At 46.4% G+C, this 14,717-nt stretch overlaps 1 protein-coding gene across 1 annotated transcript in view; it reads left to right on the top strand.

Annotated features, from left to right (window-relative positions):
* EEF2K (eukaryotic elongation factor 2 kinase) overlaps positions 1 to 14,717 on the top strand; it is a 62,806-nt gene that overhangs the window by 6,748 nt on the left and 41,341 nt on the right. The window contains exon 2 of the mRNA XM_081819870.1: positions 8,269 to 8,590. Coding sequence (XP_081675996.1) covers positions 8,345 to 8,590 — 246 coding nt within the window. The 5' untranslated portion in view covers positions 8,269 to 8,344. The remainder of the gene's footprint in view (positions 1 to 8,268; positions 8,591 to 14,717) is intronic.

Genomic DNA, 14,717 nt, shown 5'->3' with positions numbered 1-14,717 from the left:
ATAAATACAATCTTAAAAAAAAAAAGATTTATTTGAGAGAGAATGCGTGTACAAGTGGGGGGAGGGGCAGAGAGAGGGAATGCCCAAGCAGACTCCCCGCTGAGTGGGGAGCCCAGCCCCGGGGCTAGATCCCACAACCGTGATCTCATGACCTGAGCCAAAACCAAGAGTCTGATGCCCAATCAACTGAGCCACCCAGCACTCCTAAATAAATGTTTCTTCTTGAACGCCTTACCACATGCCAGGGATACAGACAATAAGACACTGACATGAGCTTGACTTAGTAACCTCTGATGTTGCACATTTGTTACTATCCCCACCCCCAGTAAATAAATAAAACCCGGCCTGGAAAGGTATTGATTAGCACTGTGGAGCCCTGCTCAGTGCCAGCCCCTGTGGGGGACGCAGACTCCGGGAAGGCACGGCTTACCCTTAGAACAGGGCCTTGGCTCCTAATGGGAAAGCTGGTAATTGACAGTGAGCCCCCCCCGCCCCCCCCCCCCCGCTGCAGAGTGCATGCCCTTAGCCACTATATCGGGCTTTGATTTTTGTCAGTGTTTTTTTCACCAGCTTTATTGAGATATAATTGACAAATAAAAATTGTACATATTTAAGGTATACAAGGTAGATGATTTGATATACATATGCATTGGGACATGATTACCACAATCAACCTAATTAACATACCTATCACCTCACCTGGTTACCATTTCTTAAGTGTGTGTGAGAGCAATTAAGTTCTATTCTCAGGGGGCGCCTGGGTGGCTCATTCGGTTAAGCTTCTGACTCCTGATTTTGGCTCAGGTCATGATCTCAGGCGTGTGAGATGGAGCCCCACATGGGGCATCAGGCATGGAGCCTGCTTAAGATTCTCTCTCTTCCTCTCCTCTGCCCCTCCTCTCTCTCTCTCAAATAAATAACATCTTTTAAAGAAATAAAAAAGATCTATTCTTGGGGTGCCTGGCTGGCTCAGTTGGAACAGCACGGGACTCTTGATCTTGGGGTCTTGAGTTTGAGCCCCATGTTGGGTGTAGAGATACTTAAACTTAACAAGACCTCTTTTCTTAGTGATTTTCAGGTATACAATAGAGTGTTATTAACTATAGTCACCAGGCTGTACTTTACATCCCAGGACTTACTCATCTAGCACAACTGAAACTTTGTACACTTTGACCAACATCTTCCTGTTTCCTCCACCTCCCAGCCCATGACAACCACCATTCTGCTCTCTGTTTTTAGGACTTTGGGTTTTTTTTTTTCGATTCCACATATAAGCAAGATCATGAAATGTTTGTCTTTCTATGTCTGGCATATTTCGCTGAACATAATGTCCTCTGGGTTCATTCATGTTTTTGCAGATGACAGGATTGCCTGTTTTTTGCAAATGACAGATTGAATAACATTCCGTTGTGTATAGACACCAGATTTCTGTTATCCATTCATTTATCTCTTAGGTTGTTTCCATACCTTGACTATTAAAAAGAATGCTTCGGTGAACAGGAGAGTGCAGATATCTCTTCAAGATAGGCTTTTCTTTCTGGTTTGAAGGAAACTGAGGACTCAAGCTAGGGCCCAAAATACCCTTGGAACCAGCCAGGTGCAGCCCAGGGCAGCCTGCCCCTGCTCCCTCCTCCCCCCGCCAAGGTCCCCCGTCACAAAGCGGGCTGTCCCTTCTCTGCCTGGCAGCTCCTGTCATTGCCAGATGAGAGAGTCCGTGCCGAGGGCTTTAGCATGACACCTGGGACACAGGACGCTGTCCACATATGTTGTCTTATTTCAATAAAAATTACTCATCTTTGAGGTCAGTAGGAGCAAAAGTATCTTCTGCTTTCTTATCAGTCATTTGCTGCACAAAAGCCACATCTTTCCTTCTCTCTCACAGTGAGTTGAACTCACACTAAACTGTGAGAAACCCACAGCTCCTTCTGCTTGGTAGTACAATAAGACAGCATTCTTGGCATGGGATCTAAAGGAACCAGGAGAAGACCTGCCAGTCTGGGGGTGGTGGAGTACAGAAGGGAAGTGGGAAGTTCAAGGGAAGCTCAAGTCTCATTTATCACACCAGGAAATCAGTAGATAAGGACCCAAATAGATAAAATAAGAAATAACAGAGAAACCATATTTTTTTTATTCTTATGTTAATCCCCATACATTACATCATTAGTTTTAGATGAAGTGTTCCATGATTCATTGTTTGTGCATAACACCCAGTGCTCCATGCAGAATGTGCCCTCAATACCCACCACCAGGCTAACCCATCCTCCCACCCCCCTCCCCTCTAGAACCCTCAGTCTCTTTCTCAGAGTCCATCGTCTCTCATGGTTCGTCTACCCCTCCGATTTCCCCCACTTCATTCTTCCCCTCCCGCTACCTTCTTCTTCTTTTTTTTTTCTTAACATATATTGCATTATTTGTCAGAGAAACCATATTATTTAGGGATGTGGCAATATCTATCTGAAGTAACATCTAGACAACCCCAACTGCAGAACCTGAGAGTGGGGGAGAGGCAGGTCCCCAAGCAGAAGCAGGTGTGTGATGCAAGGTGGCCCCTAAGTCACCCTGTTCACCATGGTGCCGTTGAGGACTAGGTGGGTCCTGCCGTGCTGGGCATATAGTAATGTGTGCGCCGGCCAGCTCAGCGTGGACCATTTTGGCTCTGGGGTGCTGGATCCTGGGAGTGGCAGGCAGGAGAATGCAGTTCATTTCTCCAACTAGCGAGACAGGTCTGGGGGGTGAGGGGAACCCCAGGGAGGACCAGCGGTCAGTGTGGCTTGGCCCACAGGCCCGGACCTGGACATTGCAAACATTGTTTTCCGTCCCAGCCGCTGCCAGAGGAACCTTTTATAGTGAGACCCAGTAAGAGCAGTGGTTCCCTGGCCAGAGCCTAAAATAGCCTGTCCCCTGAGGACCCCTGAAGAAGCTTGGCTTGGCTGCTAACCAGGTATCCAGGTTACCAGCATGGCTGGGGCCCAAGGCTCAGCCCACGGTTATTTATGATGATAACGCTAGTTCTGTGAGTCAGTGCTGGCTCTGTGTTAGTGCGGTTAAGTTAACGGGGCGGGTAAAACTCTTCATCCTGGATGACAGCAAGGGAGCTGGGGCTTGGGAGGTAATGTCACCAGTGAGGAAGTGGCAGACCTGGGGCTTGAACTCGGGTCTGACTCAGAACTCCACTCCGCTGCCTCTCCATACAAATATTTTTCCCAAGGTGTGTCAGGGACTGGGAGGGGAAGATCTGGATGTCCGAGTGAGGGCAGAAGAAACCTTCTAGAGAATCCTGATGTCTTGGGGGCTGGGGTCCTGCTCCCGGTCTCAGGTTCCTCGCTAACAGGAGCAGGCCCCTGTGGTCAGAGGGACGCCCAGGTCGGATGGAGATTCCTGGGAGGCCAGGGCCCTGGCTGGTGTTGGAACAGGCATCGTGGGCCTGAGTTATGGGCCAGTGAGGACTCCTTGCCTTCCTAGGGGAATCCAGCATCCTCTAGGGCCCAGTCTTCCTGGGCAAATGCAGGAGGCGCTGCCCAGTGTGGGCTCTGGATTGAGACCATAGTTTTCCCAGGCTGATGCTACCCAGGTATTGACTTGGCATTAAGAGATGTGATGTGAACTTTTTGTGGGAGAGATGGAGTTATTGGACTGGATTGAATTAGCAAGTAGTAGGGGAAAGAAGAAAATTTCAGTCGATTATATAAGTTTAGATAGCAGAGTCTGAAGGTTGTGAGTCCCCATGATGTAAGATTATGCTGCCCCAGGCTCCCTCTGTCTCATGGCTCTGCCATCCACAGCATGTGTTTTCCTCTTCCTGGTTAAAAATAGCTGCTTGAGTTCCAGCCATCATACCTCCGTTCCAGCCAGTAGGAAGGAGGAAGAGTCCAGAAAGGCACATTCCCTCCCTTTAAAAACTCTTCCCTAAAGTTGAAAACAGCCTTTCTGTTTATATCCCCTTGGCCAGAACTTGGTCACATGGTCACGCCTAACTTAAAGGAATCTGGGAAATGTAGACCTTATTTGAAGCGGCGATATGCTTAGCCAAAAACCAGCGGTTGTTAATAAGAGGGAGAGAACAGCTGTTGGGGGACAGTTAGCGGCGCTGCCACAGCTGCCTTAAGAGCAAATTTATGACAACGGAAAAACCATCAAACGGCTCCTGCTCTCCTCACTTCTGGAATCTACATCACTTGCCAGCTGAGTATAAGGCGCTGTGCCAGGCAGGATCACAGCTGCTTGTCTGAAGCTCCCTTTGTTTCCCAGGGTCACGGAGAAGGTCAGGGCTGTGTGGGGGGACATGGCCAGGGGCTGGGGTTCTGGTCATAATTCCCCTGCGAACTGGCTGTGGAACCTCAGGCCACTTTCTCACTCTGCTTCCCTCGCACGTGGGGGAGCTGGCGACATGAATCAGCTTAGTCAAGGTCACGAGCAACACAGCTTGGACTTGTACCTGCGTGCAGGCTCCTCACCACTGGACTACACTGCCTGGAGGTCTGCAGACCGAAGCTGTGGTTCTGGCCCCCTGCCCAGCACCATCCCAGCCCCCCCAGAGGCCAGTGACCTGGCTGGGTCAGCAGAGGTTCCAGCCAAGGGCTGACCAGGGCAGAGTAAAAGCACTGGGACTGGGACTGGGAGCGGCCAGGAAGGGAGGAGAAGTGGGCCCAGGGCCCAGGGCAGTGTTTGGTCACAGGCTGGGTCAGGTGGCTGAGGCATTGGCTCTAGCCCCTGACTGTGTCTTGCCCACAGGGTAAGAAAACAACTTTGGAGCTGACGCCCAGAGCGGGGATTTTCAAGAAATCACTGCGGGTGGTGCATTAAGGAAAAAGAACGAAAAGAAAGGTTAAAGCAAAACAGAAATGAGCTGGAAAGAAAATAGCGGAGTGCATTGTACAGAGTAAGGCTAAGTAGGGTTTCCTGAAATTTTAATTTACATTTTGGGTGGATTGAGTTAGGATAGAAATGTATTTCTCCGCTATGATAACTGTTAAGAAAGAGCCAGAGCCTCTGATCTAGAAGGCTGGCTGCCGATGGAAAGAGCCGTTAAGAATAACAGGAATCATTGCCTTGATCTAAAAAAGTTTTAAAATTGTTTTCACTTATTTGTTATTTTATGTTGAAAGCAATCCAGCTTTGTAAAAAGTGACAACAGTATAGAAGTGTACAAAGTTCTTAAAAGTTCCCTCCACCTGCCCAGCAGCCAGCTCCCCTTGCTGCTGCCCATCCCACTGCTGCTCGAGTTCCCAGGGGGCCCTGAGGGAAGCTTTAATTCCTCTACAAATGACCTTTCTCTTTTTTTTTCTTTCTTTTTTATTTTAAGTAGGCCCCGTCCTTTTTCTTTGAACACAAGTAGGATCCCCATGATATACCTGCTGTTCTGCAACTTACTTTTTATTTTTTTTATTTTTATTTTTTTTAAAGATTTTATTTATTTATTTGACAGAGAGAGGGAACACAAGCAGGGGGAGTGGGAGAGGGAGAAGCAGGCTTCCCGCGGAGCAGGGAGCCCGATGCAGGGCTCGATCCCAGGACCCTGGGATCATGACCTGAGCCGAAGGCGGACGCTTAACTGACTGAGCCACCCAGGTGCCCCATTTTAGAACATTTTTTGCCAGCTCCAAAGAAACCCATTAGCAATTGCCCCCATTCCCTCCCCCAAGTCTCCCCTTCCCCATCCTTAGGCAGTCACTCACGTGCCTTCTGTCTCTATAGATTTGCCTTCTCTGGACATTTCATATAAATGGAATCATTCAATATATGGTCTTTTTTGGTCAGTTTCTTTCACTCACCATGATGATTTTAAGGTTCACCCAAGTGTTGGATTCTTTACTCCTTTCTGTGGCTGCTTAGCATTCCCTGTGTGGATACATTTTGTTTATCCATTCATTAGTTGCTGAACATTTAGGTTGTTTCCCTAATTTGGCTATTATGAATAATACTTCTATGAACATATGTATACAAGTTTTTATGTGGATGTTTTCATTTCTCTTGGGTGTATACCCAGGAGTGGAATTGCTGGATCATATGGTAATTCTGTGGTTAACTTTTTGAGGAACCGCCAGACTATTTTCCAAAGTGGTTGTACCATTTTACATTCCTAGCAACAGTGTATGAGGGTTTCCGTTTCTCTGTACCCTTGCCAACATTTGTTATTTTCTGTTTTTTTTTTTTTAATTATTATATCCATCCTAGTGGGTGTGGCTTTGACTTGCATTTCCCTAATGACTAATGATGTTGAGTATCTTTTCATGTGCTTACTGGTCATGAGTATATCTTCTTTAGAGACATGTCTATTCAAGTCCACTCAAGCCCTTTGCCCAGTTTTTGTTTGAGTTATTTGTCATTTTATTGTTAAGTTGTCTACGTTCTTTATAGAGTCCCTTATCAGCTATACGATTTGCAAAACTTTTCTCCCATTCTGTGGATGATCTCTCCACTCTCTTGTTGGCGTCCTTTGAAGCACAAGTGTTTAGTTTTGATGGTGCCTCATTTATCTGTTCTTTTGGTGTCATATCTAAGAAGGCTTTGCCTGCCCCACATCACAAAGATTTTCTCCTGTGTTGTTTTCTAAGAGTTAGATAATGTTTTACTTTCATATTTAAGTCTTTGATCCATTTTTAGTTATTTTTTGTGACTACTTGTAAGGATAGGATTCAGTTTCATTCTTTGGCATGTGTATATTTACTTGTCCCGGCACCGTTTGTTGAAAAGATTATGCTCTCCCCATTGAATTATCTTGGCGCCCTTGTCCTAATCAATGGCTGTAAACATCAGGGTTCATTTCTGGACTCTCAAATCTATTCCATTGATCTGTGTCCCTCCCAGTGCTGATACCAACTGCCTTGATTACTGTAGCTTCATAGCAAGTTTTGAATTCAGGAAGTGTGGTTCCTTCAACTTTGTTCCTCTTTTTTCAAGACTGTTTTGGCTATTTTGGGTCCCTTGGATTTCCATATGAACTTTAGCATGCACTTGTTAATTTCTTCAAAGAAGCCACTAGGAATTTGATAGGTTGGTTTGAGTCTGTAGAGCCATTTGGGGAGTATTGCCGTCTTAGCAATTTTAAATCCTCTGATCTATGAACACAGAATATCTTCCCATTTTTTTTAGATCTTTAATTTCTTTCAGTGTGTTTTATTTTTCAGTGTACGGGTCATGTGCTTCTTTTATTAAGTTTATTCCCAAGTATTTTATTCTTTTTGATGTTCTTTATAGATGGACTTGTTTTCTTAATTTCATCTTTGGATCTTTCATTGCTAAGTGCACAAAAGTACTATTGACTTTTGTATTTTAAAATCTTGCTGAACTTTTTCTTGACTCTTTTTGCATGTCTTTGTATATCTAGAGTTTCCCCTTACTTTGTAATAGTCACACAACAGTGCATGGTATAGAGAGCTATAATTAATTTAACAAACCTCCACTGATAGACATTTTGGGTTGTTAGCATTTTTTTTTTTTTTGCTGTTATTGATCATGCTAAGAACATTCTTTGGGCCACTCAACCATTCTGGGCGTGTGTATCAAGTGCCCACTCTATGCCATGCACTCTGAGGCACTGGGGATACAGACAGTAAAAGAGTAAAAGAGGTTTCAGCTTGGGAAAATCTCTGTATGGAGAATAAAGCAGAGAGATGTGCTAGGGAGTAACAGATGTGCATTTGAGAGGAATTCTTTGAATTGAGGAGCCTGAGAAGATTTCTCCAGATTTCTCTTGAGTCAGGATCCAACTGATGAAAGAGAACCCACTGTTGGAAGATTGGGAAGATTGTTCCAGGCACAGGGAATAGCAAGTACAAAGGCCCTGGGGTAGAAATGGGCTCCCCGTGTTCACCAAACAGAAAGCAAGCCAGTGGGCCTGGAGAGCTGCCAAGGCCAGAGGAGAAGTGGGCAGGGACCAGACTAAAGCCGGCCTTGTAGCCTGAAAAGCCTTTTGCATTTTATTACTAATGTGGAGAGAAGCTGCCAGGGGGTGGGGGGGGGGTTAAGCAGGGGAATGATCGGATCTACTTTATGTTCTAAAAAAGATCACTCCAGTTGCTTAAGGAGCATGTATTTTCCCTGCCTTATTTCAAACACTGAGTTCATCAAAGTGTAATTACTGGGCCGACAGGTTTGTATATTTAAAATGTTCTAGATGCTGCTGCTAAGTGTACCTCCCCAAAAGATAGCTGTACTTTTCACTCCAAGGGCTTTAGCTCTTTTTGTCACCAGGGGCATTCAGGGTGAGGTGCACCTCGAGCTCTCACCCCCTTGGCCCCGGCACCCACCATCTTGCTTCCCTTATAGGACCCGCACCGCTGTGTTTGCCCTGCAGCTCTGGTTCTGCTGCCCACCCCTTGGGTAACACGGGCACCCTGGGAACATGGCAGACGAAGACCTCATTTTCCGCCTGGAAGGTGTTGATGGCGGCCAGACCCCCCGGGCTGGTCACGACGGCGAGTCCGAGGCCGACAGTGACGATGAGGAAGGTTACTTCATCTGCCCCATCACTGATGACCCCAGGTCACACCCGAATGTCAATTCCAAGGTTAATAACTACTACAGCAACCTAACGAAGAGTGAGCAGTATGGCTCCAGCGGGTCCCCCGCAAGCTCCTTCCATTTTAAGGTGAGTGAACCACCCAGCTCCCCCCTCACCCCCCGCCGACCTGCTGCAAAGGATGGGGGAGCTGGGATCACTGGTTGGGGTCTTCCCTGTGTTTCCAAACCCTGGGCAGCACTCTAAATTCTGGATTGGAAGATATGCCTGTTAAGCTGGGAGGATTTTGATGGCTTAAAACAAGTTTCATTACTTTAGAGCAGGTGTTTTTGAAATAGCTGCTGAGGACCCACTACTGGGTTGTGAAAACCTTAACCAACTTTTTAAAAAATGCAGCAGAACAGAATAGACTAGGAAATATGGGAGACCACTGCAAATTGTAAAGATCTTATTTTTTTTAAATATTTTGTTTATTTATTTGAGAGAGAATGAGAGAGAGAGAGCATGAGGGGGGGAGGGTCAGAAGGAGAAGCAGACTCCCCGCTCAGCGGGGAGCCTGATGTGGGACTCCAGGATCATGACCTGAGCCGAAGGCAGTTGCCCAACCAACTGAGCCACCCAGGCACCTGTAAAGATCTTATTTTTTGGAACATGTGCTCACACACGTTCACACACATAAATGTGGTGACCCAGTTGGTGGATGAGGGCCAGGCTCTAATCATGTAAATACTTGCATTTCACCCCTGATGTATGTGTCTGTGGGTCCAGGGACGTGATGTAAAATGTAGTTCTTCATGTTGGGTGTGATCAAAAAAGCCCCTGCCTTAATATAACACTGTATGTAAACTGGAATTAAAATTAAAATCTTTTTTTTTTAAGATTTTATTTATTTATTTGAGAGAGAGAGAATGAGAGAGAGAGAACACATGAGAGGGGATAGGGTCAGAGGGTGAAGCAGACTCCCTGCCGAGCAGGGAGCCCGATGCGGGACTTGATCCAGGGACTCCAGGATCATGACCTGAGCTGAAGGCAATCGCTTAACCAACTGAGCCACCCAGGTGCCCTAAAATTAAAATCTTAATTAAAACAATTAAAAAAACAACAACATTTCTTGGAGTTGGGCATCCTTCTGAATTGAAGAAAAGGGTACTTATTTTGTTAGGGATTTGTATTCATACTACGGTAAAGCTGGTATAAAGGAGGGGGGAAAGATGAACATTATTGGGCTTTTGAATCATAACTGGTGATGAAAAAAATTTCATTTATTTAGTTAGTAGTAATCTGTATGCCCAACATGGGGCTCAAACTCATAACCCCAAGATCAAGAGTCACGTGCTCTTCCAACTGAGCCAGATAGGCGCCTTGAAAAAAATTTTAAATGCAGTAACGTTATCCTTATTTAATTTGATGCCCACCAACAGAAGATATCTGTTAGTACTATAAGCAAAATGCACGTTACCACTTTGGGATTGGGAATTGGAGCCATTCTTCTCTAACTTCAGAATTAATCTGTTTTTAGAAAATTAATAATTCTAGTTCTTGGACAGTTGGGTATTTTCTTCCTGTCAGAGCCAGAGTTCTAGATTAAATCTCTGTGGGGCAGGCAGCTCCAGAAACAGCCCTGTGGGTCCGCTGTGAGGTTGGGAGGCCCCTGCAGGATCAGGTGGCGGCTTGTCTCGCTTTCGTGTCCTCAGCCAGCCTCTGAGACTCACGCCCGGCCCTGGGGAGGGCAGCGTGGCAAGGGCTGGGAGCAGCCTGGCGCGCCTATGTTCACTGTGGGTCAGGGCGGCTTGAGGAGACGCGGATCCCTGAGGCATCCTGTACCTGGTATGAGGGAATCTGGGTGCCAATGGGGGCTGGAGGGCCCAGGGCTCATGAAACAGAAGCTAGCTCACCCCAGCTCCAGGGAAGAAGGGTATTTATTTCTTGGGACCCAGGGGGAGAAAGAACGTCTGGTCTCTCAGGGGACAGGTCTAGGAACCGGAAGGCAGCAGGACTGTCTCTCTCTGTCTCTCTTTACCTGTCCTTTGTTCTCCTCTGCCTCAGTCTACACAGTGGGAAAATGGACTCCTGCTGGCCCCAGTGCCGCCTCATTACTGCCCTCTCCATCCCAGTTGCAAGCAGGGGGGCGAATATCTGGTTGGCCCAGCCTGGGTCAGGCGTCCTCTCTCTGACCCAGTCCTTTGTGACCCCGGGTGTGAGATTGGGAGGGTCGGTGTCACAGAAGAGGGACTACTTCCAGGGAAGGAGGATCCTGGTGGCCTCCCAGGGGGGGCAGACCCCGCAGCTGCCTCTCCAGAGGAACTGTGACCCCGGTTGGGGCTTTGTGGAAGACACTGGGAGGGCCCAGGAGCTGAAGGGTCTCAGACCCAGATGGCCAGTCCCTGACCACAAAATGTGACCACAGTGAAGCCTTTAAAGGAAGCGCTGACTGAGCGTTCCAGTGAATGGAGGTTTGCCTACAGGTGTGGCTTTCGGATGTGAGCCTCATGAGGGCAGGACACAGTGGCCTCTATCACTCATCCCCAGGGGCCATGCTCTGCACACAGTAGGTGCTTCATTCAGAATCAGGGAGTGCTGAACTCACTGTGGGTGCCCTCTTGCCAAAGGACAGTATTTATGTAAAACATAAATCCTAGTGGGCCATTTGACAGTAGTTACTAAAATAAAAAATACAGAGCTCAGATGGCAATTTGATCTCCAGAGAATCCTTCCCAGCCAAAGTGTTCCCGCTGGGGGTACTATTGGCATCCGGGACGGGACAATTCTTTATTGGGTGGACCTGTCCCTTATATTGTAGGATATTCAGCATCTCCGACCCCTGCCCACTAAGTGCCATATTTCTCCCCTGTTCCTTATGGCAAGCCAGAATGTTCCCTGCCATGTATTTGCTAAGCCCACCTCAGTTTAGATCCAGTACCGAAGTATTTGTACAAGTGTTCAAATTTACATATTTAAAGATATACTCTGCAGTATTGTTTGTAATAAAGAAAAAATGGAAAGAGCTCAAATGTCCATCAAGAGGGGCTTATTTATTTATTTATTTATTTTTGAAAGATATATATATATATATATTTTTTTTTTTTATTAACACACAATGTATTACTTGTTTCAGGGGTACAGGTCTGTGATTCATCAGTCTTACACAATTCACAGTGCTCACCATAGCACATACCCTCCCCAGTGTCTATCACCCAGCCACCCCATCCCTCCCACCCCCCTCCACTCCAGCAATCCTCAGTTTGTTTCCTGAGATTAAGAGTCTCTTATGGTTGTCCCCTCTGTGGTTTTGTCTTATTTCATTTTTTCCTCTCTTTAAGAGGGGCTTATTTAAATTTTAAACCATGGTCCTAAGAGAATACTGTATTTACATTAAAACAAAGATGATGTTTCTATGTGATTTGACTTGAAAACAGTGCCAAGGTGTGTGTGTGTGTGTGTGTGTGTGTGTGTGTGTGTGTACACATTCGGGGGGAAGATCCCATGAAAAGCCATAAGGACAGGGGCGCCTGGGTGGCAGTCGTTAGGTGTCTGCCTTCGGCTCAGGTCATGATCTCAGGGTCCTGGGATCAAGCCCTGCTCAGCAGGAAGCCTGCTTCTCCCTCTCCCACTCCTCCTGCTTGTGTTCCCTCTCTCGCAGTCTCTCTCTCTCTGTCAAATAAATAAATTAAAAAAAAGAAAAGAAAAGCCATAAGGACAGTATGGACATAATTAGAATAAAAAATGGTAGCTATTTTTATTTTTATATACTGTTAAGAAAGCAAGTTGAAATACAATACAGTCCCACATTTATCAAAAAAATATACACGTCTTGGGCGCCTGGGTGGCTCAGTTGGTTAAGCGACTGCCTTCGGCTCAGGTCATGATCCTGGAGTCCCGGGATCGAGTCCCGCATCGGGCTCCCTGCTCGGCGGGGAGTCTGCTTCTCCCTCTGACCCTCCTCCCTCTCATGCTCTCTCTATCTCATTCTCTCTGTCTCAAATAAATAAATAAAATCTTAAAAATATATATATATATATATCTACACGTCTTAGTATTTACATAGCAAAAACTTGTATGGAGGAATTTGTACACAATAGTTAATAGTGATTCTCTCTGGGGGAGAGGGTGCCGTTATGGGGGACTTTATCTACATTCTACCTATTTTTAAACATCCGGGACTTTTAAACTACACCTATGTATTACTTGTGTGCAGAAAAAGACTTTAGGAAGAAAAATAAAGCAAAACAGCCAGGTAACCTCCCCTCTCCCAAACAAACAAATCAATAAATCGCCCCTCCTTAAAATTTCTACAAGGCATAGTTCAAAATCGTCACCGAGGATGGGTGCACTCCTGGTCCCCAGGGACCCTCCTGGGCTCTGTTCACCCCACACCTCTCCCTGTTCCTGGAATAGGTTTCCCTTTTCACGCCTCTGCCTGAAACCTCTTTAAACTTGGTGTCTCGGTCTGGTCTGTTCAAGTGATTGTTCTGGCCCCCTCGGGATGTGGTTTTAAGACACCCTGCCCGGCTAGCTCTTGTGCATCCCTGGGGCTCAGAGCAGACCTCTGCATGCATCTGTCATCCTCTGTCTGAGTCAGCCGCTTCCTGAAAGGCTGGGGACTGTCTGATTGCACTTCCCATTCCCCGAACTTGGTCAAATGACCAGTTATGGACCAGATGTATCTCTTGGTTGCCCACCGTCCTAGGTAACCGAAAGCAGGCTCTGTGGGGTTCATGTTGCCCAAGGCAGCTTCGGAGGGGGATAGCAGCTCAGTTTTCCAAACCTCACTCCTCCTGGCGCTCTGCAAAGCAAACATGTTTTTTGTTTACTGTCGACATGGCAACCTGGGTTGTTCAAGCAAAATGGCCTCCAAAGAGGCACCACCCTGGCAGGTATGGGGCATGTAGTGTGAACAGTCCAGTTCTGTCACTGTCAAGGCCAGGGCCTTCCGCCTAGTTCCCCGGGGGATGGTGGTGGAGTCATCCAGGGGGCCTCCGTCTTGATAGAACATCAGGTAGCCAAGCAAGGATGTTTATAGAATTTGCCATAATGTGGGAAAGTGCTTCGGCTCTGGAGCTAAATTCAAATAGAATATAGAGTACAGTTACAGCTTTGCAAAACACTCACACGTGCATGCACGTGCGTGTGTGCGTGCACACGCATGCACAAACACACACACACACCAAAAGCCTGGGAGGAAGTATATTAGTGCACCAACAGGGATTGTCTTTGGACAGGATCTAGAGCGATTGCATTCCCTTCTTATGCTCTGTTGTTTCTCCATTGTCTAGAATGATCATATATATGCTTTTAATTTTTTAATAAAGTGGGAAATTTGGGATGCCTGGATGGCTCAGTTGGTTAAGTGTCTGCCTTCAGCTCAGGTCATGATCTTGGGGTCCTGGAATTGAGCCCCGTGTCGGGCTCCCTGCTCAGCGAGGAGCCTGCTTCTCCCTCTCCCTCTGCCTGCCGCTCCCCCTGCCTGTGCTATCTCTCAAATAAATAAATAAAATCTTTTTAAAAAAATAAAGTGGGAAATTTTATTTTTAAAAATTGTTTTCCTGGTCCGGGAGTATCTTGGGGATCATTCCATATCAGCACATATAGATCACCTCTTTTACCTTTATTTATTTATTTATTTTCATCTCTTTTTCTTTCTTTTTTTTAAAATTTATTTAGGGGAGGGGCAGAGGGAGGGGGAGGGGCAGAGGGAGAGGGAGAGAATCCCAAGCCGACTCTGCACTGAATGTGGAGCCTGACATGAAGTTTGATCTCTTGACCCTCAGATCATGAGTCAGGTGCTTAACCAACTGAGCCACCGAGGTGCCCCTCGCCTCTTTTATTTTTGGAGTGACTTGTATTCTGTCACATGATGTACATGGATTTCTTGAGCCAGCCTCCCTCTTTGGGGGACACTTCCATTGTTCCCGCATTTTTTTTCCTTTACTAACAGTGCTGTAATAAATCTCTTTATATGTATATCTAAGCAAACTTTAAAATACACATATATTTCCTGGGGTGCCTGGGTGGCTCAGTCGTTAAGCGTCTGCCTTCGGCTCAGGTCATGATCCCAGGGTCCTGGGATTGAGCCCCGCATCGGGCTCCCTGCTCAGCCGGGAGCCTGCTTCTCCCTCTCCCACTCCCCCTGCCTGTGTTCCCTCTCTAGCTGTCTCTTTCTCTGTGTCAAAAAAAAAAAAAAATCTTTAAGATACACATATATTTCCTAATACGTAAATAAATATGTATACAAGGTAAAAAGAATTCAAACTGTATC

This window comes from Leptonychotes weddellii, chromosome 5, assembly GCF_054177405.1.
Source record: "Leptonychotes weddellii isolate Sample4059 chromosome 5, ASM5417740v2, whole genome shotgun sequence".
NCBI lineage: Eukaryota > Metazoa > Chordata > Mammalia > Carnivora > Phocidae > Leptonychotes > Leptonychotes weddellii.
This window is presented reverse-complemented; position numbering and strand designations above follow the sequence as displayed.